At 42.5% G+C, this 26497-nt stretch overlaps 1 protein-coding gene across 1 annotated transcript in view; it reads right to left on the bottom strand.

Annotated features, from left to right (window-relative positions):
• KIF16B (kinesin family member 16B) overlaps positions 1–26497 on the bottom strand; it is a 195065-nt gene that overhangs the window by 3962 nt on the left and 164606 nt on the right. Inside the window, exons 18-21 of the mRNA XM_029917053.1 lie at positions 9610–9663; positions 6910–8268; positions 3068–3220; positions 1100–1196 (exon numbers count right to left, since the gene is read on the bottom strand). Of these exons, the coding sequence (XP_029772913.1) occupies positions 1100–1196; positions 3068–3220; positions 6910–8268; positions 9610–9663 (1663 nt within the window). The remainder of the gene's footprint in view (positions 1–1099; positions 1197–3067; positions 3221–6909; positions 8269–9609; positions 9664–26497) is intronic.

Here is a 26497-nt window from a genome sequence, read left to right as displayed (position 1 = left end):
TTTATATTCCCAAGGCAAATAGGACTCTATCAATCCATCTGCCTGTAGGGAAACTGAAGCATCTATTCCCAATCTTGAAATTCTAAGAATAATATTAACACAGCAAAATTTCCTTTGGACCCTTCTTAATTTGCAGAATAGGAATGAAATGTTCTATTTTGATAAAAATCAACATCACAAATACATATCTTCTCAAAAGCAAAATTATAGATCTAATCAGGATAATTTATCAAGCAAAATTAAATACTTAAGGAAATTGGTTGTATTTCTTGGAGAAAACACAAAAATGTTACATGTAGAACCTTTATAAATCAAAGTAAATAAAGCATTTTAGTAGATTCTATATTCACTTAAGAATTTCCTTCAGAAGTAAAAAATTTTTAAAGTTTCTTCTGAATCAATATTATTTATAACATATTAAGTTCTACCAAGCAATAATTAATTTTTATAGAAAATTTTGTGTCTCAATTTTCTCACTGAGAAACAATAATAAGGGTGCCCATCACCACTAGCGCCACCAATTATGGAAAAATCACCTTGAAAACGAATGACATATAACACCCAGTGCTCTTCTCCACAAGTGCCCTCCTCCATGACCATCACCCCCTTCTCCTTTCCCCTCCCCCTTCAGCCTTCAGTTTATTTTCAGTATTTGAAACCAACTTGTCAATAAACTATAAATTAAAAAAAAGGTGTGCACAGACATTCAAATATTTCTAAGACCTATTACATGACAAAAAGAAAAATTTGGAATACCTACACTAGCATGTAATTTTTGCTTAAAATAAAACCCCATTAAATAAAAAAAGAAATAAAAAAAGAAACGAATGACGGGTGCCTGGATGGCTCAATCGGTTAAGCACCAACTTTGGCTAAGGTCATGATCTCATGATTCTTCACTTCAAGCCCTGCTTCAGGCTCTGTGCTGACAGCTCAGAGCCTGGAGCCTGCTTCAGAATCTGTGTCTCCCTCTCCCTCTGCCTCTCCCCAATTCACACTCTTGTCTCTCTCTGTCTCTCAAATATAAATAAACATAAAAAAAACCTTTAAAAACTAAAAATAAAAACAAGAAAACAAACGCTTGGCTCTGTTAGCTCACCCTTGCCACATCTGCAGATTCACTGCTATCCTCGCCCATCACACGATGCAAATCCTGAAGTCGTCTTTGGACTTCTTCTTCAATGTAGGCATTGATCCTGCAAACAACAGAGATGCAGGAGGTGGTACTTAAAGATTTCTGACCACAAAGACCATTTGAGATCCTCGGTTTACTACACCTTTCAAAACGAGGAGCCCTTCATTCTAAACCTCAAACATAACAACTCGGGACCTTTGATCATTTTTCTACTTGCTAAGAAATGCAGTGCCATGTGTTCACCCTCTGGGTTTCCCCCAAACAGGAGAGAACTGAACAAATCACAGAATCTTGAGACTACAAGGGAGACGATGTGATCCCATCCATGTCTCTCCTGGCTCTCCTTGGTGGAATACTGGCTCCTGGCCACAGGAGAATCAGAGACATTGGCTTCAGAAGGCTCCATGGCCTCCGACCGGACTCTGAGAACCACACTTCATTCACCAAACCTCAGTTTCTTTGCATGGAAAATTGTGAGAGTTATTTCTCATATCACAAAATCACTTAAGAGAATTAAAGGGGGGGGGGAATGGGCACAATTTCTGTGCATCTTCACCATTCCCAAGGAACAATGGTTTGAATGGTTTCTGCTCCATCTTGTCTCTGGCAGAAACCACATTTTAAAGGCCCCTCTACCTTCCAAACTGCCTGGCATGTGGCCAAGACAGTGGAAGCAAGGAACAGTTGATGACTGAGGCAGTTGTCAACTACATATCTGGTACCCTAGAGAATGGGGGTGAACTTGTGTGAAGTACAACCATCTGCTCAGAGAAACCAAGATGACTGAAGAATTTCAGTTCCAGCTAAAATCCTTCTAGGGGCTCAGACTGCCCACATGGAAGGCTTGCTTAGTTCCAGACTCTCCCTCCCCCATACAGACACCGATTAGATGGACTACTTAAAATGAACTGTGTTACATGTTTACTTCTTAGCACACTAAAAAAGAATCTGGTTTCATCTCTCTAAGCACATGTGTAATCCTAGAAACATTTCTGGACTACTAACCAAGTCTTGATGATTTCCTGAAATGCTAGGGAAAGAGATTAATATTTTAAGTAAAAGAGCACAGAAGAATGGATAATGAAATGCAGTATTTACCTTTCAGTACTGAAAGGAAAATCATGTACAGCTGACCCAGGGCCAAGGGCACTTACAAATGAATTACTTCTCTAGACCTTTTACTTAAAGTTTAAACTAGCCCCACTGAAGATGGAAACCTAGATTTAAAGGGCTACACAGAGGATCAGATCATTCTGAACACATTTTTATATCCAAATACATGTCACCGAGCCCAGGGCTCATGACTGTCCAATTTGAAATGCCCCCATGACACAGCTGGAGTTGAAGAAAATAATCCACTTTCTTATAGGCAAAGAATGATTAAGTCAACTTATCTGAAAGCTCTAAGCCACAGAGCAATTTACAATGCCACTCAAGTTGAAAATCATTTCACTATAGTAACATCAGATACATATGCTATTCATGATCATTCCGAATATCCTGGTACAGTTTTCATAACAGACTGCATCCATTTGTAATTAATGACTTCATAAATTAACTGTCAGCACAAGGTCCTTCTTCCTGGTATGGTTCAATTAACTCTACTTCTTTGTTCCTCTCAGCCTGGCCTTGGTACACTCCTTTCTAAATAAGGTGGTTTCCATGGACCTTCTAATTCTACCTTCTCACATAACACTCCACTAAAATTCCTAGGATTTGTCTGGCTAGTCCTCAGATCTTTGGTTCCCCTCAAATGATACCTCTACCCTCCAGGGAGTAAATTGATGGAGACAAAGTATACATACCTCACGGATACCTATCACTAGTCACCTCTGATAGATCCCTTCACATGCAAACTGGACAATACAAGGTATAGCAAGATATTAAATCACATTGCAAATGTCAGTTTGGCATCAGTTTAATGGCCAGTACCTGGCATCCATCAGGGGGACCAGTTGAGATTTTTCAGTGCTGGATGGCAAGCTGGAATAAGAAGCCTTCCCTTCCACAGTCCCACGATGCCCCTTTTGAACACCGTCAACCTCACAGATTTTCTGCTTCAGCTGCTGGATTTCGTGCTCTAATCTAGAGAGATGGGGGTTACATGAATTCACTTATGAACAGTATTTCCAGAGCATCTTCACTGGGTGTGACATTGCTTTTGAAATCATGGGCGATCCAGACACTTTTTGCAAAGAGCTTTACCTTCTAGTAGTAAAGGTGTCACATACTTATCAGACAAAGTATAAGGGGATAATGAGCCACAAGTAGGTTTCAGAACAAAGCTGCAGGTGTCCAAAAGTTAGAGAGAGTTTAATTATCAAAGGCAAAGATATTCCCACTGTGCTCTGAGCCAATCCTCTGAGGCAGATGTGTAGGATTCTGAGCCCCCTACCCTTGCCTCAACAAAACAGCTGGTCTTTGACCATATATAGTTATCTCCCTAAGTACCTCTGTTTGACAAAAGAGATCTATGCTTGAAAGAATTTTTAACCACCACCAATCTAGGAGAACCTGCATGGTCAAGGCAGTTCTAAGCTGAGTCTCCAGAGGCCAGTAGGAATTTGCACATGTGGAGATGAGGGTGAAGGGCTTTTCAGGTACAAAAAGCAATAGGAACAAAGGCCTAAGTCACAAAAACTAGGAATCCACTTTGGCTAAGGCAGAGGATGTGGAAAAGGGAAATAGGCGAGAGACCTAGGAAAGGTGAGTATCTTGAGAAATTAAACCATTGTAGAACCGAACACTTATTTTCAATGATAACTGATACATCCAATATAAGGTCAAGTATGTGTAAGGCCATTCTCCTGTTGTCCCAGGTATGCTTGGATCCAGGTCCACGAGGCTGGAGCGCCAAGCTTGCCAGTAAATTTGGCCCAGGGAATGCAGGTGCTGCAGCTCACTCACTGTGTGAACTTGGGCAAGTTAATGAAACCTGGGTCTCAATTTCTTCATACACCAATCTGAAGAGTTAACAGTCTTCTAAATTCCTTCAGTTCCAAACTTCAGGGATTCTAGCTTCAGATGCTGACACAGCACAGTACTACCAGCTCTCTGGTGGTACCAACAGCAATTTGAAAGCCAAGTTCTTAACTCACAGGGTGTGATTACAAGGTCACCAGGGTCAACACTCATGGGTTCCATGGAGGCAATGCTCAGCCTAACTCAGCCCTTCATCTGTCTGCTGATGAGCAAGTGCTTACTGAGCATCAACTTGCACAGCATGTAGTATTTTCAAAGGAGGACGAAAAATGCATAAAAAATTGACATCAAGGGCCAGTTGGTGGGCAACAAACCAGAGAACAATATTAATACAAAGTCTCAGAGATGGTAAGGAAAAGGAGCCAGATATAAGCAAGTAACTGCCAATGTTTATAATTAAGATGACACGTATTGGAGTTGGTCAAAGACATCTTTTGGGGGGCGGGGGGAGGGTGTGGAAAAGATCCCACAGAGCAAAGCGGTTGGCATGAGGCTGTGAAGGCCCACCAGGATTTCTATGGGTGGTAAGGGAAGCAGGGCATCCCAGGCAAGGGCTGCAGCACATAGGAAGACAAGAGGATAAAGTGGCTCAGGGTGGGCTGGTGAGCAGATCTGCCACTGCGTGACACTTGTCCCCAGTGACTATTCAACGACTGGGTGGAAAAGATGACAGAGAATGGATTAAATCTTGCTCATAAGGAAGCCAACAAGGAAAGCCAAGTTCAGTTGTCTAATCTAGTTCCACTTGAATTTAAAATTTCACACTTGCGGAATTTCCTAAGTGGCTGACTCAGGCCGCACGGCAGGCCCTGGCTTAGCCGTGAGAACCCAGAGAGATAATAACACACAAAACCAACACCCACAGAAAGCTGCGGGCGCATCACAGCCAGAGCAAAGAGCTCAGAATCTGTTGGCCTGAATTAGGTCTTCACAAGGTCTATTCCATCAAAACACATGAAGCTAAAAGCATCCTTTGTGTGACTTCTGGAGGAACACACATCGGGAAATCACTTCCCTGAAAATCACAATACTGTATCCGCTATAACAGAGTATTAATACTAAATGGCCTGGGAGTGAAGCTGGTTGACAAAAGCCAGGGACATCAAGCTAAAAGCCCACACGGCATTCTTAGTGCACACTGCAGGATATAAATTGAGAGCGTGCCCTCCACTACTTTAAATTTCCTGGGGCTAGGGCTTTGTCCAGCAATTTCATTTACATAACATACCTGCAATCATTTTCTTAAACTTCCAACCTATTTCTCTGAAGTAATGGCATTATGGTTTTTGACTGTTATTTCTTACTGCTTTGCCAGAGGGAGTTACAAGGGAGCAAAGGTAAATAGAACCCACAGTGCGAGCAGGTCATTTGAAAGGGAGGCTGTCCCAGTCTGTTCAGGCCAGATGATGGAGGCTTCAACCTCACAGGTCTTGCTTTGTCATCAGGATGGGTCCCGGGCATCTGCCAATGTCAAGCTGGGCTCCGATAGCCAGCTGCCCAGGCTTCAGTTTCAGCCCCTCAGGAGGCACTGTGAGGGGCTGGACTGCTGGAGAGGGGCGGGGGTCCAGGCCCGCTAACCTGGGCTTCAGGTAAGACCTCAACTGACCAAGGAAGGGATCTGGAGCTGAAAACATAAAGGCCCCTGATCTCCTCTGCCCTCTTCTGGTAAGAGGACAGAGGCCCAAAGATCAAAGAGCCTGCAAGGCCAGGTAGGCAGGAATGGGGAAGGCCAGGGTACGAGAGGCCCAAAGATCAAAGAGCCTGCAAGGCCAGGTAGGCAGGAATGGGGAAGGCCAGGGTACGGAAGCCCCTGCAGGACAACAGAGCGGGTGACGTTTGCACACCAGGCAGATGACAGACTTTCTGGGAGTCTTGGCATCACGTCTGTTGGGCCGCCAGAAAAAAGTGTTCCTGAATTCATGTACTTTCTCCTTCTAAGAACCTACCATTTCGGAAGTGTGGTGACAAGGAATGGGCAGGAGAAGATAAATACTCTTCCTTTACCAGGAAAATAGTGCTCGTTCCTACTTTTATTTTTCACAACACCAAAAGTAACAAGAGTAAATCATCACCACCCGTGCTTGAATATACCAGCGAGCGTGTTCGTGAATCACCTGGAGAACTTCGTTTGTTTAGCAGTTTCCTTTTTAATACAGAATCCTGGGGTCTCCCTCAAATATTGTGAATCAGGAGGGGCAGGAGAAGGGCTGCTTTTCAGTTTCCCAACAGGGGTGGAAATCAGCACCTGGTCTGTATGGTCTGTGATGAAGGAATGATGCTTTACTGTAAGTAGTGCCGGTCACAGAGAAGATGTTGGACCCAGAGTGAGAATGAGGCAGGGGATGGGGAAGATAGAAAAAATTCTGGGGAGGGGTTGGGGTTGGGGGAAGAACAGTAGGAGAGAGGGAAGAAAGGAGGGTGGAAGGGAAGGGAAAGAGAAAAGGGAGGGGAGGGGACAGTCGCAGGGGAGGGGGCAGGTTGGAAGCGTGCATATTTATCAAATATGACCATTGCGTATTCCATAGGTCAGCGAAGTAATAGACAAGGGCTTTGGTTTGGTTTGCGTGGTTTTTTTCAATGGCAGGCCAATGATTCTTAGATCTCTCAGGATCCTAAGGACCTTAGCAGGAAGATGTCTGGGGGTATTTTAGTCAGCTTGGATTGGACAACGAGCGTTGACTGGTGTATTAGAGAATTCCTTAAAAGACAGCGAGGGGCAACAGGGCAAGGGGGCGGAAGGCACACCCCCTTTGGCAGCCGCAGCGTGGCATGGTCTCCCTGCCCAGCCTCACCTCTCCCGGTCCTTCTCCAGGGCTTCCTGCTCGGCTTCCAGGCTGGCCTGGAGCCCAGACTGCGCGCTGCCACTGCTGTTCAGCATGGCCAGCTTCTGCCTCTGCTCCTCAATCTCCAGGCCCAGTGTGGAGCGCCTCTGCAGGGCCGAGTGCCTCCTCTCCAGCCTGGCCAAGGCCCGCTCCAGCGCCTCCCGCTGCTGCTTCTCCCGTGACTCGAGGATCTCCTTCTCCTTCCTCCTCACTTTTTCTTCCTGACGGGCAATGTTGGCCGTGAACTCAAAGGTGGCCTGGAGCTTCTGCAGCTGGCTGGCGCTGGCCTGGTACTGCGCAAGTTGTTCCTCTTTTTCTTCCATTTCTTTTTCCACCTGATAGAGAGTGTTGTCTAAACCAAGGGGGCCTCTGTCCAGGATTTCAAATCCCCTCTGCTTTTCTTCCGACAGGGTTGGCAGATGATGCTGCAGGAGGTACTGGAGCTGGCGTTCTTTATACTGCAGCCGGTATTCCGCTGGCTTTATCTGCTCGAGAGTCTGAGCCGCCTGCGTGAAGACTGCGGCACCATCGCCACTTCCCTCCGACGATCTGAAGTCACCTTCCTTTGCAGACTTTAGGCGCTCCAGGAGTTGTCGTTCTTCTTCAACTTCCTTTTCCAGCAGGTCCTTCTGCTGAACCAGGTCCTTCTCCAGGTTGGCCAGCTTGACCAGCTGCCTTCTCTTGAACTCTAGGAAATGCAGCTGGGCCCTTTCTAACTCCTCGCCGTCGTCGTCCCCTTCAGCCCGGGCCTCCTTCGCCCGCAGGAGGGCCTCCCGGATTCCCTCCAGGTCCCTCCTCTCCTCCTCCACCCGCTGCACTTCCCCTTGCCGGAGGAGCCGGATCATCTCCTGCTTCTCGCGCAGCTGCTCCTCCAGGTGCACCACGAGCGTGACCTGCTCCTTCTCCTGCTCCTCCAGTCTCTTCTTCTCCAACTCCAGCTTGGCGTACTGCTCGTCCTTCTCCCTTTTGAGGCGGTCCAGCTCGTGAAATATCTGGATCTTCTCGGCCTTCTCATTGTTGTTGAGCTCTTGGAGCCGCCGGAGCTCTTCTTGGACTCGGAGAAAGCTCTCCTCCTCTTGCTTCTTCTTCTGCAGCTCGATTTCCTGCTGCTCCCGCTGCCTTTCCTCTTCAAACTTCTCCTTCTCCGCGAGCAAATCCTTCAGCCTGCTCTCGATATGGAAGCTGCGGCGTTTGAGGCTCTCCTCCTGCTTGCGGATCTGCAGCTGGACAATCTCTGTCTCCTTGCGCTGAGTCTCCACCTCCTGCTGCATCCGCTCCAGTTCGGCCTTATCGGACTTCTGCTTTTCCTCCATTTCTTCTATGAGTTTCCTGAAATACGAAATGTTGACCCATCATCATTTGCTCCTACTTGCAAATGGTGCTCAAACTTCTCCCTAGCTGAAATGTTCTGAAAATGGACACACACCACAAAGTCAAACCCTTTGCTAAAATAAAGAGTGGGGGTAACTGCTTTGCTTTTCACTTCCAGCTGCATACTGCTTGGCTTTTTTACTCTGTAACTGTCCAACATATCAGTTGCCTAATCTCCTGAAGTAGCCTCTGATATCTTTTCTTTGTAGAGTCTCTAAGCATAATGTGTTATGCATGATATCATTTTAAAAGACCCTGAGCTCAAAGAGAAAGAACCATGCCCAATTTAAATTTAAATGTGAATAATTTTATTCAGCCCAATGGCTAAAACTCAATAGAAATTCAGTTACAAAATGACATTAAATAAAAATGCTTATGCCATCCTCAACTCATTGGGGTCAAATATCAAAGTCAAGATAATCGACAGTTCATTGTTGTAGCTCAAACAACCACATGCTATTTAGCATTTAATCACTAGTTTAGGACAAGTGGTAATCAGCAAATGGCCCCAAATATTAGTTTATTAACACATAACACTGAGAATAACAGGGGTCTCCATAGAAAACTGAGATGCATGATTCCCAGGGTTACATGTCATGCTTGGTCTATACCATTCTAAACTCGAGATTCCAGAAAACAAATATCCAACTTACAGATTTTCAGTGGCCTTAGTTTCTACTCTACTATCTATCCTTACTCTGTTTCTTGGCTTGTTAAATAGGATGAGGGTGGGGAGAAGGAGAAAATACTTAGCTTTATCAGACAATTATATTAAGAACCTATAAAAAACTTCAAATCAGCTAAAATACACACACACACACACACACACACACACACACACACACGGGAGAAAAGTGGGTAAAGAATTTAAAGAAGCAAATTATAGAAGGGAAATACAAATGGCCAAACAACATAAGCAAAGATGTTTAAAAGGGGAGGAGGCATAAGGAAAGGGAACTGTCATTCTTTTGGCTTTATAAAACCTCAGGTGATAATCACGAAGGAGGATATGCTTTTGGGTTAAATATAAACAAGTTATATATTTGGTGTATAAATTTAATGAGTAGAGGAAATTTGCCTACTTTCTTCCAAGTATTTGAAAATGTAGTGTTTTCAAAAAATTCAAACATGGTAAAATTAACCAGCTAGAGAAATGATCTACAGCCATTAGACACATAAATACATGACACAGAGCCAGAGGAAGACAGTGAAATAGACACAATGAAATCCGCCTGGATCAGTAATGCAGAGAATCCAGAGACCACAGTAGTGTTAAAACCAGTACCCCATGTGGCTTACCTTTTACTTTCTAATTTTTCAAGTTCTTCGCGCTGTTGCCGCTCAAATTCAAGTCTAATAAAAATCAAATGAAAATGAGTCACTTTTCGGAAAGAGCTTTTCCCTCTCATTCTCTGCATATAGTTGCATATTAGAAAGAGCACCCATTTTTTAAGTATTATTTTTAATTATGATGGATTAGCACGTTTAAATGTTTTCTTTGCTCTATGCCTATGATTAGAAATTAGACACTTTTCAGGCAGGAAAGGACAGATACCATATGTTTTCACTCATAAGTGGAACAGGAGAAACTTAACAGAGGACCATGGGGGAGGGGAAGGGGAAAAAATATAGTTGGGGAGAGGGAGGGAGGCAAACCATGAGAGACTCTTAAATACTGAGAACAAACTGAGGGCTGATGGAGTGGGAGAGAGGGGAAGGGGGGTGATGGGCATGGAGAGGGGCACTTGTTGGGATGAGCACTAGGTGTTATATGGAAACCAACTTGATAATAAACTATGAAAGGGGAAAAATGAAATTAGACATACTACTGAGTGCTGACATTCTGGCTGAAAAGAACATATTTGACTGGAAGTAAAACAAAGCACCAATGTATTGAAAAAGCCGGGTTAAAGAAAACATCTAAATGATAAGCAGGTCTACTCCATGCAGCTTAATCACTGATGAGTATATAAAACAGAGAATCTCTACCTTAGACAGATGGGTCCTTTTATAGGGAAAAGACTGCCAGGGAGGTGAGAGAGAAAGAGAGAGAGAGAGAGAGAACACAGGCATCAGTTAAGGAAAGAATTAACTGGGGGGAAAAAACATCAGGAAAAAAGCAGTAAGGTACTTAACAGCCAATAGCCATGCACACATTGAAGTCTCTTTTTATAAGTATCATATTTCCCAATAATTGCTTGAGGCAAAGACTCCAGGGAGTTAGCTGTGTTATGTTTGCAATGTTCCCATCATAATGATAGCACTAATAATAAGTGAGTACCAATAATAATCATGACAGTAGTCAAATTCTTATTTTTACTACTTTGTAGATGGTTATGGTGCAGGAAAGTCCATCAAGATCTTCTTATGACTAACAGTTCTAGGATCCAGAAATTACTGGGGGCTACATAGATTGTGAATGGATTTACCAGTGTTGTTAGCAAAATAAAGGGGGCTAGTCTCTAGGAATTTTAAAACAACTTGCTAAACTACTGACAACAAAAGTTGATTTATTCTCAAATGCTAGTCTTAATGACTGCAAGATCTTACTCTTCTTCTTAAACAGTGTGTGTGATAGTTCTTAAACTTCTACATTTTCCTGCTGAGGTAAATGGCAGATTTGGTGAAAAAGTTCAACTATGGAAACATTCATCACAAACTTTCCCTTTTAACAGGCAAACCCAGACTGACAAAAGTAACTTTTACGATGAGCTAAGAAATATTTCAAACAGATGTATTACCTACTTAATTTGGGCTAACGTTGAGAGGAACATGCCTGGTGGCATTTGTGGGCAGAAAGGAGTGCTGTGCTAGGTCACTTACCCATGTCAGCTTACTTTGTCTACCCAGCAAACACTAAAGATAACAAATAGTCTCTCCATTTTACAGATAAACCCAGAGCTCGGATGTGTGAAATGACCTGTCCAAGGTCATAATGGTGAGATGTGGGAAAGCCAGCATTTGAACCCATGGCTACTTCCAAAATGGCCTCCCTTAAGTCACGAGCAATGCTTGAATTGGTGATATACAATAAAAGAATTAAATCCTTCACTGAAACTTGTCACTTAGGGTTATACGTATCCTCCCATCAAATGAAAATAATCTGTAGATAGTAGACAATACCATGCATGAGAAATCAATCACATAAATATATATGACAGGTATTTGCAAGTCTCCAAGCTCAGCACATATGTCATTATACTAAGCAGGGATAAGGTTTCATTAAGGTTAATATGTAATTGTTCTCTTTTCTACAACAATAAACAGAACCTTGGAAATGTTTCCTATTTTTTAGACTTCTGTACAGTTTAGTCTTCCTAGAAATATTTACACAGTCACAAAGAATCACTAGATATATCACTTTCAAACCAGAGAATTCCCCTATGGAACTGTCTTTAATCTCTAGTTTTACTTTCTATGAACAGCTCAGTGTAACCAACAGTACACACTGCTCTGATGATGCCACAGGCATGTGGTCCTAAGCCAAATGATCCCCTGAGAGCTGCAAGACCTGAGGCTGGATGGAATCCTCTCATCTGAGGACTGTTTACAAGGGGAAGGTGCTGAGCTGGGCTCTTAGCTGGCAATACCCTTCCTCTGTTCTGCCAACCCTGCCAGGTTGACAAGCTTCTCATCCCATTTTACAGAACAAAAAATGGAGGCTTCGCAGATGACATGATACTCTACATGGAAAACCCAATAGACTCCACCAGAAGCCTTCTAGAACTGATCCATACATTCAGCAAAGCTGTAGGGTACAAAATCAAAGTACAGAAATCAGTTGCATTTATATACACCAAAAATGAAGCAACAGAAAGAGAAATCAAGAAATTGATCCCATTCACAATTGCACAAAAACCCATAAAATACCTAGGAATAAACCTAACCAAAGATGTAAAAGACTTGTATGCTGAAAACTATAGAAAGCTTACAAAAGAAATTGAAGAAGACACAAAGAAATGGAAAAACATTCCATGCTCATGGATTGGAAGAATAAACAGTTAAAATGTCACTATTACCCAAAGCAATGTACACATTCAGTGCAATCCCCATTAAAATTGCACCAGCGTTCTTCTCGACGCTAGAACAAATTATCTTAAAATTTGTATGGAACCACAAAAAACCCCAAATAGCCAAAGTAATATTGAAGAAGAAAACCAAAACAGGAGGCATCACAATCCTAGACTTTAGAGGACTAAAAAGTCTGCAGGTGTGAACACAGAGACCACGTATGAGTTATTTAACCTGAGACACTTAATTTTCATAGAAATTGAAAAAAAATAAGAAGCCCTACCTCAAAGGGCTATAGGCCCGTGTCAAATGAGATAATACACGTAGAGTACATGTAAAGTGCCTGCACATATTAGGATCCACTGAAAGGAGGAGAAGCGCTGGGGACAGAGCAGTGGGGGAGGCAGAAGTAATAATGGTAGTTGCACTAGTGCTAGGACTCATGGTAGCCAAGATGAGGGCAGTAGCCATCATCCACTGAAGATTCATTAGATGCCCTATTCTGAGGACTTCGCATGAAGTAGGTGCTATTGTTATCCCATTTTGCACGTGAGAGATGGCCATATCACTAGTAAATGGCAGAATAAATCTTGACTCTAAAACTGGCTCACAATTTTCATCTCTTCTCCATTCTGCCTTCGAGAAGGTAAGCTCAATTTCATACATGTTGAAGCTAATGATTCCAGAGAGTTAATAAAAAATGAGATGTCCAGCAGGCAGGGAGATACATACAAAGGTCTAGCTCTCAGGTACTTGTCAAGGATGGAGATACAGACTTGGGATTCTCCAGCATCTAGACAAGAACTGAAACCATAAAAGTGGATGAGCTAACCCAGATGTATGTATGGAATGAGAATAAGGGAGTTTAGTGCCAAGCCTGGAAGACCACGGACACTGCAGTGACTACCGAGAACAAGGCACAGGGAGAAGGTCAGGAAAGGGTAGGCACAGGAAAGCAAAGGGAAGGGAGAGCAGTAGTATGAAATGCTCCAGGAAAGTCAAGTAAGACAGGGCCCAAGGAGAACTCACTGAACTTAGCAACATGGAGGTCACTGGTGAACTCGGAGTGAGCTTTGCTGGGCTTGGGGCCAGACTGCAGTGGACTGAGGACTGAATGGGAGGAGAGTAGAGGCTGATCATGGATACAGTAGAGCACTTTCTCAGTATTTTAGTTATGAAGGGGATGTGGTAGTTTTAGGAGAATGGATGCTCATTTTAATATCTGGAAGATACTTGTGCATATTTAAACCCTAGTATAAACAAGCCAGAAGAGAGAGAGTGTAAACAAATTGGGGATAGAGGTTCCTGAGCTGGCATGAAAAGAAAAGGACAAAATGATGGCTAAGAGCATGGACTTTGGAATTAGTCTATCGCAGATCAAATCCTGGCTCCTATATGACCATGGGACAATTTCTCTCCAAGCCTTAATTTCCTCATCTGGAACTAGATTCAAGAATAAGCCTAGTCCTTGCTGAGTAGAGGATCCAATGGAAATATATAATGAACACTTAGCAGTTAATAAATATAAGCTACGAATCCTACAGCATCCATAGTACAAGTAGGAGAAGACAAAGAACAATTCAGCCATTGGGACAGGAAGGATAGAGAAAAAGACAAAAGCAAAGCAGACATGGGTTTTTGTGGTGGTGGTGTTCTCTTAGAACTTCTGTATTCTCTGTGAGGTCAGAAGGAAGGTCCTCTGCTAAAAATAAGGAGGAAGGTGGAGAACACTAGTTATACATGAAAAGGCCAGGGGCAAGAGAACTGATTAGGACAATAAACAAAAAGCGGTGGGTAGGTGGGCATCACTCACACCTAGAGATTGTCAGTTTACAGAGACGCTGGTCTCCGTGTTGACGTGGCTTTCTCTCATAGTGTTGAGCTGAGATATTGGATACAGGCTCAGAACAGGGAGAAAATTCACTGGAACCAGATGGGTCTCCGACAAGAGACAGAACCAAAGAACCATCTGAGGATTTGGGAAGAGGATGGTTCAAGTGTTGAGGACAAAAACTTGACTGGACAGAAAAGTAAGTAGGGACAAAGCAAGTCTTCTTATGGGTGAAACAAAGAAATCCAAGAAGTCTCCAGACTGAAGAAGTGAATATGCTTATGTAACTCTAAGTATCCATATGGAATCACCCGAGATAACAGCAGGACTGAAAACAATGGTGAAGCTTAGCAAGTAAGTTTAGATGACAACAGTAAGGAGGGGCACAGGCCGGGAGGGGCGTGTGCCGTAAGCAAATGGATCTGAGTGCTGAGTGCCCTATGGGGCAGAGGAAGGGTGGTCTGAGGGCAGCTGCAGGGGGACTGGAGTCTCTGGGCTGATGAGAACCCTGGCCCTTGTCGACAGAAGTTCTCATTTTAGAACATTTGATTGTGATAAGGAAAGGAAAAGTACTTGGACCAGTGGAAACTGTCAACCTTAGATGTAGGAGGCTGTCTGACCCCTCCTGAAGAGGGACATCTAATGATTTGTAAGGTTCTGAGTTAAGGCATCAGGGGGAGATTCCCATTTTAATCCATATTGAAGAAGTACGGATTCATTTCTGTGGTCTCTAAAATGGGGGGAAAAAGTTTGACTGTCTCCTACTCAAAGCAGTGTCCTTGATAACAAATGACTCCTCTTTCCTAAAATATAAGAGTTTAAAAAAAAACACATAAAGATGCTCAGTCTTAACTTAAAACCAAGTCCCTACCATTCTGAGAGTCAATTACAAAGTCGAGAACTGCATTTCAAATACGAGATGATATCAGCTGTTGTTGGTACTGTATGACTTCCATTAAATATTACATATTTACAAATCACACTTTAAAATGCACCTCCTTCCTTAATCAATGATAATTATTTCAAATAGCGAACCTCAGTAGATTGTGAAATATAAACGCGAATGTGTTCATATCAAGGAAAGAATATCAGCTGTAATTGTATTTTAATGTGGCTTCATTTTAAATAAGTGTAATTCACTATCTTATTTTACTGGAATTATCTTGGCCCCAAATGCTAATTTCCTAAATGTTACAATTAAAAGGAAAATCACAAAAGGATGTAATTTTTGCAGCTGTTTTTAGCATTTTAAAATGACATTTGGAAGTACATATACTGTGTTAGGTCCAACAAAAAAGCAAGCATACAATCTATTTTTATGAGAAACAGCTTTTTTTTTTTTGCATTAAAAGACATCTAGCATTTTTAGGTATAATTGCACATCTTGCAATTTATATTCCTGTTATCATCGGCAATGAAATAGCAAGGGGGTGGGAATTTCTCAGTTCACACCATGACATTGAAAGTGAGACTGTGATTATCAAAAAAGAAAGGAAGAAAGAAAAATTTAAATGAATTGAAGGCATAAATATTCGAGTCCTTATGTTGTGCCAGTGGTGATTAGTTTTGTGTCTTTGATGTCCTTTCACTTTCAAAGAGGAGGCAAACAGCTACCCAAGTCCAGCCAACACTGGTGCTGGCAGCTGTGGTGGTGGGGGCAGGTGTAGCGGGTAACTGAGACTGAGCTCAAGACCCCAGCATGACTGGAAGGGAGTGACCTGACAATGGAGGTGAACTGAAGGCAAGGTGGATGGGCATGTTCCCAGATGGACATTCTCCATAAGTACGGGAATAGGCAAGGAGAAAGAAAATTCTTAGGCCACAGGTAAGCCGAAATTTTTCCCACATGATTTTTTAGCTTCCCACAGGGATGATCCCATGGGTATGCCACCTGTGAGGATGCACAGCACCCTGAGTTCACTGTCTACTGCCGTCATCTTGAAATTCTTCCTGTCTGAAGCCCCGTGTGTACATTATGCACTGAACCCTGCGAAGTATGTAGCTGGGTTCTGATCAAGCATACACCATTCCCTAAAGAACTCCTGGACTGCTGCCTGGAATGCACGGTGGTAATCTGCAGTCCAGATTCTGGTGTGGGCCAGATGGAAAGCAGCTAGATAAGACCAGAACTCCATGCAAGATGATTCACTTCTCCCTGATCCTTCACAAGGGATTAGGTTTCGACAACAGTTCTGTACTGACGAGACCAGAATGGCTGACCTTCTTACTACCCTACCACTCTCAGGAACTGCTGGCCAGTTTCAAACCACCTTATAAAGGAGCAAACTCCCAAAGAGATGGGGGTGTGTCTTAAAGACTGAAAAGGAAGTTTGGACTTGGGTGCTGGAGTTTATGCAGGTTTTATCCAATATTCCTCCCGACATTCTAGATGTTCTTTAAAGGCTGAGCAGAAACCAGAGACTACCCCAAGGAGGGCACAGGGAAATGCATGAAATAACCTGGCCATTCATCTCTAGATGGATATGGTCTGAGGTCATTCCTATGTGCATCATTAGAGACTTTTATTATAGGAAGCCAGCAATAGGGGCACCTGGGTGGCTCAGTCAGTTGAGTGTCAGATTCTCCCTGAGGTCATGATCCAATGGCTCCTGGGTTAGTTCCAGCCCCATATCAGGCCCACATTGGGTTCTCTGCTGTCAGTGTAGAGCCCACTTTGAATCCTCTCTTCCCTTCTCTCTGCCCCTCCCCCACATCCGTGCACATGTGTGAGCACGCACCCATTCTCTCTCTCTCAAAAATAAATAAAAAGCTAAGAATAGCTGCTTTATAGAGACAGTAGAATTTCTACACCACTCCCTCCCCATTTTCCTTTCTTTCCCCCCAAATCACTGTACAGCATATCAGGTTATCCTACAATACAGAGACTTACGTACAACTGCAATTCAAGGGGTATATATCAAACTGAGGGTCTCACAATGCAATTTAATCTAGGACGTTGTGAAATTAAACCCCTTTTAGTTAGAAATCGGAGTTCATGACACAAAACTCCCTAGTAGTCTGGGAATGGTTTTCTAATGAACTTTCAAATCCTGAGTCTAGAAAGTACTCACAAAAGACTTTCAGGAGCCAGTTGTAAGCATTTTGTATTGCAAATGGAAAGTGCTACAGAAACAAAGATTGCTTTAAAAAACAAGAAAAGTAAAATTTGATACCAGAAGCATTTTAAGTAAGTTTTCTCCCGGCCTATTTCTCATAACAGTGGTAAAGCTCGCTCCAATAAATGCGGCCGGAACCACGTGTTAAACCCAGGAGACCTACCTGATTGAGCTGCAAGATCACACGTGGCTACGACGACATGGAGACTCAAGAGACTGTTCATTTAACTTGGCACACACCCGTACACCCTGCTCCCCCCACTATTGTACAGGCCAGGAGACTGAGGCCCAGAGACTAGCAGAGACAAGTCCAAGGTGACCTCTTCTTTAGAGGAGCCAAGAGTAAAGCTCACCTCTTCCTACTCTTCCCCCATTCTCGCTCCAACACTGCGATTCCACCTCACCTCCTCAACTGAAGCATGGTAACTTTTACACCAGAAACAGCCTCCCAGAAGTTAACAATAGTTCGTCATTCCAAGATGTACCTGTCTCTGCTGGACAAACCAGAATAGTGTACCCTAGGCGATTTTCCTGCCACTTGATTGAGCCATGCATGCCACATATCCCATAAATGTGTATCAACGCCTAGCATGTACAAGGGCAATGCTGAATACATAAAGTGCCTTTGCATCTTAAGAGTAGACTGTAAGTGAAATAAAATGTGCATGCATATCAATCACATAGCACATGATGAACCCGAGAAAGTTCCATTTTTAACAGGAGATGGGTTGGAGGGAGAGCATTTATAGCTGCAGGGATGAGAGGATGCCTCGCAGAGGAACTGCTGTCAAGCTGGGCCTTGACAGATGGACAGAATAACAACGGGCATACTGTAGTGTGGCGGGGAGATGGAGTTGAAGAAAAATAGAAGAAAGACAAAAGATACACGTAAAGGAAGGAGTACAGGGCATGTCTGGCTATTGCTCAGAACAAATAAAGGGAAGCAATGATAAATATAACCCAAAAGATAGACTGTGGGCAAAATGTCAGAAGTTAAGTGATGCTCTCAGGAGCACCTCTGTGGGTAACCTTTCCTCCTCCCCTGGGTGGTCCTCTACCCAAGGCACTGAATACAAACAACAGGAACCAGTAGTTCATGCAGCCAATAATTCCTCTGTTCAATATAGTGTCTGTGTGCCAGGGCACTGTCCTAGGCACTGTGGGTTCAGCAAAAGGAACCAAGTTCCTGGCATTATAAACCCTGCATTCCAGTGAGTGGGAGAGCTAACTAACAATGCGTATATTCTGGGATAGGTGGTATGAAAAAGAAATGAAGACAAGAGAAAGGGTAGAGAGAGCTAAAGAGAAGAGGTAACCAGGAGGATGCATCTGGTGCCAACATGAGTGGGAAACCAGGCCAATAACCAGAAGACAATGTGTGTGGCATGCTGGGAGCACAGCAAGACCAGCATGGTGAAAGCAGATGGAACTGGGAGATGGTGATGGTGTGAGAGCAGCTGTGGCTCAAGAGGGAGCCAGGGCTACAACCACTCAGGGCCCTACAGGTCACAGAGGGCAGACAGAGCCCTGTCCACCAGGGCTCCTTGAGGAAAGAGACCTGGCCAAACTGACTGCATATCCTGAGGGCCTTCTGTGAGGCAAACAGTAAGGCGTTCAACCAATGGCTGCTAGGAGTAGTGCTTTGAAGTCATCGACAAGAGGCTCAGAGCCAAACCCCAATGACAGTCACAGAATCCCTGGGCCAGAAGGGATGGTGTCAGCCAATGCAGAGCTCCCTTTGCCATAAGAAGTAACAACTTTTGGTGCTTTCCACCCTTCTCAAGATGGAAGTTCATTAACTGCAACAAATGTACAAAATACAAGTAAAATACCTATACAATTCATCCCGGCCTACAGCCTTCACAGCTACACACATATACACAAGGCAAGAGCCAACAAGAGTTCATTTTGTGATCTTTTCCTCTTAATGAATACTTGTGACAAATCCCCAGATCATTAACGATCACTAACATAGTTTAATAGCGTGCAATTCGGTAATACAGATATGCCACGATTACTGTAAGCAATCACATGCTGGAGAGAGACATGACAGTGGACATGAGAAACACTTTGGTGCCATCTATGCTGGGGGGCCCAAGAGAGGCTAGTTTCCAGAAAAACTGTGCCTATTTCTGAGCAGAGGAAAGAAACAGAGCACAGAGGGAAGCTTGAAAATGTGAGAAAGACTTGAAATGCACCACAGCTTCTCTCCCTTCACTGAAGTGAAGGGCTTTAGTGTTACAGATCTGCTTTACACATTTGTACTTCTTTGATATCACCCGTTGGAAGACAAAATGTTAACACACCTCACCAGCAATGCTTGCACTGCATGCCTCTGTCTCAGGCTGAGGGTGAGCAGCGGTCCCCGGAACACCTGCCGTACCCCCGCCGGCCTGCATGCCCACTCCCAATACTCCACTGTCATGCCTCTTATGGTCTGGGTCATCAACCTTTCCTTTCCTTATTTCTCTCTGACACCTCTTTTCATTCCTCCCCTTGTTGCTTTAATATAAGCAGTAGCTGCCATCAAATAAAGAATTCAAGGGAGTGTGGGTTTAGCTGACAAAAGAAAAAAGAAAGTGGGGAAGATTTATATAAGCAGATTAATTGCAATGTAATCAACAATTTATGGAGGGGAGAGAGGGGTTCCAAAAGTCCTTTACGATTAAGCAAGAGTTACAATTATGATATAGACAGAATGCAGACACGTCTTCAATGGCATGGGGGAAGTTCACAACAACATGTTCAAAGAAAAAGCAAGATAGAGAACTGTATATCTAGTTTGATCTCAATTTGTTTTTTTAAGCAATCATTATAATGCATAATTACAATAACTGATGTACAATTAAAACACATATAGTATAAATCTAAGTAAATATTACAAACATAAACTAATCACTATTTTGGGGTGGGAGGATTGTGAATGCTTGTGATTACTTTATTCATTTCTGAATGTTTTCCTTTTTTGTAATAAGCATTTCCATTTATAATGAGACAAACTACCTGTTTCAAATTTTTTTCTTAATCTACCATGATTACAGCAACCATTTTACTTCCTTTTTGTGTCTATGAATCTCTGGTTCATTTCCATTTTATCCAACGGCAATGATGATTAACCTGAATAGATCGTAATGTCTGGGAACTAAACAGCTAATATCACTGATATGGGCACAGCTTCTCAAGGTTAGAATTATGGTCTGTGATAGAAGAAGGGGATGGAACTGCCTTGTCGGAGCACAAAAATTCACACACACATTCTAACAACAATTATTTCTCAAACACCTACTAGGAGCACGGACAAGGTATCAAGAAAATCAGACCCTTTCACTTACCACTAAATATATAGACCAAGAGTAGACCAAAAGTAGACCAAGAGACACAATCACCAACCATTTCAAGTGCTACGAAGGAAAGACAGAGGGTGCTTTCAGTGAATAGCTGAGGAGATAGAATTTAAATGGAGGTTGGTAGGGCCTTTTTGAAGAGGCAACGTTTAAACTGGGATCTCAGAGACTATGTGGGACTCAGCCACATGAGGAGCTGGTGGACACATGGATGAGTGCCCTAGGAGAAGGCAAGAGCACGTGCAAAGACCCGAAAGCAAGAACGGATATGTACAACTGGAAACCTCGACTGAACGAGCAACAAGCTCTCATCAAGTGAGTTAACAAATTACAGAGAGCTCGTGCCATGTATTCAGATTAATACAATATGTATCTTCAAAGGCAAATCCTGCTGCCATGTAGGACGAAGGAAATCTGCTGTTTTCCATCCTTGCCCACAACTACCCTTCATAATTTCACTAGGAAAAGCCTCAGTTCCCCAGATGACCTTTATAGTTCAGCTTTCAAGGGTGTAATTATAAAATGAAGGGGGAGCAAATGCAGCCCCCTACACGGACAATGCAAATCTAAAGTAACTGAATAAAGGCAGATCCTTCTCTGAATTTACAGCTCACCTTCAGGCTTACTTTGAAAACAGAAAACACAGGAAGCTCATCCCTTAAAATGGCTCACCGTGGAATACCATTCAAGGACAAAAAAGTAAAAAAAATAAAATTAAATTAAAAAGTCAGTAATTAACACTATTCTCCATTAGTGGAAAGAAGAAGCCCACTTCTTCCAGTTGCTTTCATCACATGGTCCCCAAAACTGTATCTTAACAAGCTATTTAAGGCACTCTACAGCAACTGTATAGTTAGTAAATGGTCCATAAAAAAGCAAGACAAATGAGACCAAAAACTGGAGAAGAAATCAGCCCTGCAGTGAAGCAAACTTTTGAGAAATGGTAAGGCCTGATAAAATAAACCAGCAGAGACAAACACAGTAAATAACCATCAGCTAAAACACAGGCTAACTACCAAATCAGCAGCAACATAAATATTGCCAACTACATGCATAAAACTTCCATGCTCAAGGTCAACAAGAAAAAATAAAGGATAAGAGAATCGAGAATCGATGAAGTACCGGCAAGTGCAGAGAAGAAGAGAGAACGGTGGAGCTTGCAGGGCATGTATTCACAGGCAACGTGACCTTCTCTCCCAGGAGAGGTAGTGGGGACCCTGGCCTCTCCTGAAGATGCAAATCTCACCAAGAGTATATCCAGCCATGACCAGATTCTGGTTCTGAAGCCCCCTCCACACTGGTATGAATTAAGCGGGGGAAGCAAATTCATTTCACTCCCATTTCTCAGATTCCTGTTAAGTTTCAGGTACGATACTGGGCACTGAGTGAACAACAAATTAGATTCTGGGCCAGTTTTCTAGGAGCTTTCAGTCATCCATGGTGAGGCTAAGGCTCAATAAGCCACAGGATGTAACCATATTATTGATGTCTCTGTACTTTCTCTCTAATGTGACATTTTTAGTTTTTCAGTTGAAAGCAGGAAATGGGGAGTGTAGACATAAGGAAGAAATAAGGAAGGGGGTGCAGGCAGGAAGGAAAATGAAATTACTGCTGACCCCTGAAAAATGCAGTCAAAAATCACACAGTCAAAAATCCACATAGAACTTTTCACTACTCCCCATAAACTTGAATACTATTAAGTTTACTACTGACCAAAGGCCTTACTGGTAACATAAACAGTCAGTGAACACATACTTTGAATGTTATATGTGTTATATACAGATTTCTTATAATAAACAAGCTAGAGAAAATATTAAGATCATAAGGAAGAAGAAATACATTCATAGTAGTGTATTGTATTTACTGAAAAAATCTACATGGGGCACATTTGGTGGCTCAGTTGGTTAGGCGTCCAACTTCAGCTCAGGTCATGATCTCACAGTTCATGGGTTCGAGCCCTGCATCAGGCTCTATGCTGACAGCTGGGAGCCTCGAGCCTGCTTCGGATTCTGTGTCTCCCTCTCTCTGCCCCTCCCCAACTCACATGCTGTCTCTTTCTCTCTCATAAATAAATAAACATTAAAATAAATGTTTTAAAGAAAAAATATACATATAAATGGACATGTGATGTTCAAAGAACAACCCATGTTTTCCAGGATCAACTCTACCTTTTTTTTCCCCCATAATTGTTGTCAGCCAGGGAAAAGTCCTCACTGCCATCTCGGTGCCTCCAGCTTTTTTGATTCAAATCCCAGAATTCTTCATTCAGAATCTACTTCCTTTCAGCTTTACATTCAGATTTGTCATCCCTACGCTTGACTTGAAAGGACCAGGAAGGCTGGAGCTTTGTGCATACAGCGTTCTAATATAGCATGAGCTCCACACAGAACAAACTAGGTCCTTGATGAATCCTTGGTAATGAGCAGGATGCCCAGGACAAGCTTCCAGAGATTAGCAAGATTCCCCGGAATCTAGTTTCCCTGATGCCAGCTTAGAGCTACATTCAGGAAGGTGTATTCATATTGGTACTCAATACTTCAAGAGGATCTCTTTCTAGTTTGTATGCAATCGGGAACTCTCATACAGTTTTGGTGGAAAATGGTGGTGATGTGTGCAACCATTGCTACAGAGCAATTTGTGGACATTTGTCAAGGGCCTTAAAACTATTTATATTTCCAGGGGCACATGGATGGCTCAGTCGGTTGAGCATCCAGCTCTCGATCTCAGCTCAGGTCATGATCCCAGAGTTATGTGATCGAGTCGCACGTCAGGCTCTGTGCAGAGCATGGAACCTGAGATTCTCTCTCTCTCCTCTTCTCTCCCCTTCTCCCCCATGTGCTCTCCCTTTTTCTCTAAAATAAAAAAAATAAATATGATGAAGTAAGAAACCAATAAACAACAACAAAAACGATTTACATTTCTGTTCTATGAATCCCATCTCTACTTTTTCTCCCTGTGGAAATAATCATGGAGAAACACAAAGATTTAGCTGCTACAAATATGTTCACTCCAATCGCCTATGATAGCTTAACACTAGACAACAAAATGCCTACTGACAGACAAGAAGTAAGGTACACAATATCCAAAGAATGCAGTATCAGATGGACATTAAAATAATGTAGGAAAATATTTATGAAAAGAAAAGGTAAGTAAGCGCAAAAACTCTTCATGAACCCATCTTGGTAAAAAAACACATATAAATAATATATGCGTGTGTGTGTGTGCGTGTGTGTGCGCGTGTGTGTGTGTGCGTGTGTGTGTGCGTGTGTGTGCGCGCGTGTGTGTGTGTGTGTGTGTGTAGAAAAGAGTATACATAGTGGAAGAGCCTGAAGTATGGACTAGAATATACAGCGGCATGTTGACTATGTTGTAAGTTCTTTTTTGCTTGCTTATAATTTCTAAATTTTCCATAATGAACATGTTGAAAACTTAGATTAAAAATAATTTTCACTTGTCCATCTTCCTTCCTTGGTTGTTGATGACATCAGACCGTCCCCACTTAGGAGCCTTCATAGCCACCGAGGTCTGCGGCCCTGATGCCAACCAAACCACAGCTCAAGAGTGCCACACTCCAGGAAGCTCCTTGGATGGCTTACCGAGGACATGTCTGATTTTTGATTTTGATATTTTTTGGTCCAAATGGATTTGAAAGCCAGATGTTTCACCTCATCAGAATTTAATTATTCAAATACATCCATGTAAATCAACTCGCCACTGGTGAGTGATAAAAGGATGCTAATGCACAAGTGAAAAATCTCTTTATTTTTCAAGACTGAAATAAATTTGGAATGTATATAATTTTGCTTAAGGCACTTTTGAGAAGCTGTAAAAGCTTCCACATCCTGCCAAATTAGCTGTCTGTTTGCAGTCTCAGAGAAAGACAGAGGATGCCTAAGCAGTGGGGTTGGTTTCTCCATTAAGACTGTGCTGGTCGAGAAAGAATGTTTCCCCCGCAGTGAAATTATTTCCTGGCAAAGACCCTTGCTGGGCACTACTCCAAAGTGGAACTAAATCCCAAAGGAAGTCACTGGGCTCCTTTGCCTCATCCAAAATTTCCCTGGCACCAAGTACCACGCATGTGTGTATACAAATCCTGGTTTCCAGGGAGCCTGAGATGTAGGCCAGGAATAAGTTCCAAAACTCTGTTAGAAATGATACACCCAACTTTATGTGCCCACTTTGACTTATTACACATTCATGGGGAGCAAAGACTTCACTTCCAAAAACTCCAAATCTACTATGATTTAGAGCATGAGGTTTTTTAGACATGGGCAATGTGGAGAATCAGTAGGTTATCTGCTGAACAAAGGAAAATGAACAAACTGGTTGCTTTCTTGCTTTGAAGATAAGTAGGATCTCAACTGCATATAATGATTTGTAAATCGGATATACTTCTCTCAGAGAGCTTTGCTATAGGAGGAACTGAGTAATCAGTAGTAATTTTTAGTCTACTGCAAAAAAATAAAAATGAAAACTCAGGTCTATATGATACCAAAGAAATATGGGCACTTATAACAGTTAAGAAAGCCACAAAAAAGTATACCTGCATGAGTGAAAAACTCAAAAAGACCAGGGCCAGCTAAAAAGATATTAAAAAGGGCACAGGACCCATCCAAAGCAAGAAGCACCCTGAAGACCTACAAACAGACATATGCTTGGTGCTGGAAGCACATCTGCTGGCCAAAACCTACCACTCGATGAACATTTGTTAAGTGCCCACTATGTGGGAGCTTCTGGAGATTAAAAGATGAGTAAGGAATGGTCCCTGTCCACAAGCCTACCGGGAAAGCAGACATAAACATCAATTAAATGAATTTGGAAGAGTCTCTGCTAAAAGTATGCACAAAATGCCTGCAAGTGAATAAACAGAAAGCATTTAGCTCAAATTGAACATGCAGAGACTTTCTTGAGGAGACAATTCTGATACTTGGGCTTGAATGATGAAGAGGATTGGCCAAGAAAAAGAGGGGGAAGATTCTATTAATGGTTTTATGGAGAGGTGTTATAGATAGGCTTGACCTAGAGAGAGCTGAAATATCTGTTTTGTCCGCCTAAACCAAGGCATCAAGTTCAAGGTAAAAAGGGATACAAGACAGTGTTGGAGAACAGAATCATGGATGATTGTGTTGGGGCTTAGAAATCATCACACGGGCACTGAGGGGCCGAACCAAATGATGAAAAGAAGAGAGGTCTTAGAAAGAAATCACTACAAAGGGCTAAGGAGGTGTGACTCAAGGTTGGAACAGGCTGGCAGGGCCAGGTCAATGAGACTGTCCTGTGCCACTGCAAAGAGGAAGTCAAGAATCACCATCAGAGCCATGACAGTCACCTTAATGATGCTCAAACATTTGTCACTCCTCGGGTATTGATCACACTGGCCATTTACTTTATTATTTTTTTTAAAACTGAGGTAAGATTGACATATATCAGTTTCAAGTAAACACAGTGATTCTACATTTGTAGACGTTACAACAGAATCACCATAAGTCTAGTTACCATCCATCACCATAGATAGTTACAAAAAATTTTCTTCTTATGATAAGACCCTTTAAGATTTACTCTCTTAGAAACTTTCAAATGTGCCATATAATGACATTAACTATAGTCACCATGCTGTACATTACTACACATTATATTACTTATTTACTTACTTACTGGGAGTTTGTACCTTTTAAGCACCTGCACCTACTTGCCCTCCTCCCCTCTGGCAACCACCAATCCGTTCTCTGTATCTATAAGCTTAGTTCTTTGTTTTGTTTTGGTTCATCCGTTTCCTTAGATTCTACATATAAGTGAAACTATACGTATTTATCTGTCTCTTTCTGACTTATTTCACTTAACATAATGTCCTCAAGGTCCATCATGTTGTCATGAAGGCAGGATTT

This window comes from Suricata suricatta, chromosome 12 (genome assembly GCF_006229205.1).
Source record: "Suricata suricatta isolate VVHF042 chromosome 12, meerkat_22Aug2017_6uvM2_HiC, whole genome shotgun sequence".
In the NCBI taxonomy this organism is placed as follows: Eukaryota; Metazoa; Chordata; class Mammalia; order Carnivora; family Herpestidae; genus Suricata; species Suricata suricatta.
The sequence above is the reverse complement of the archived record's forward strand: the minus strand, read 5'-3'. Positions and strand labels throughout refer to the sequence as shown.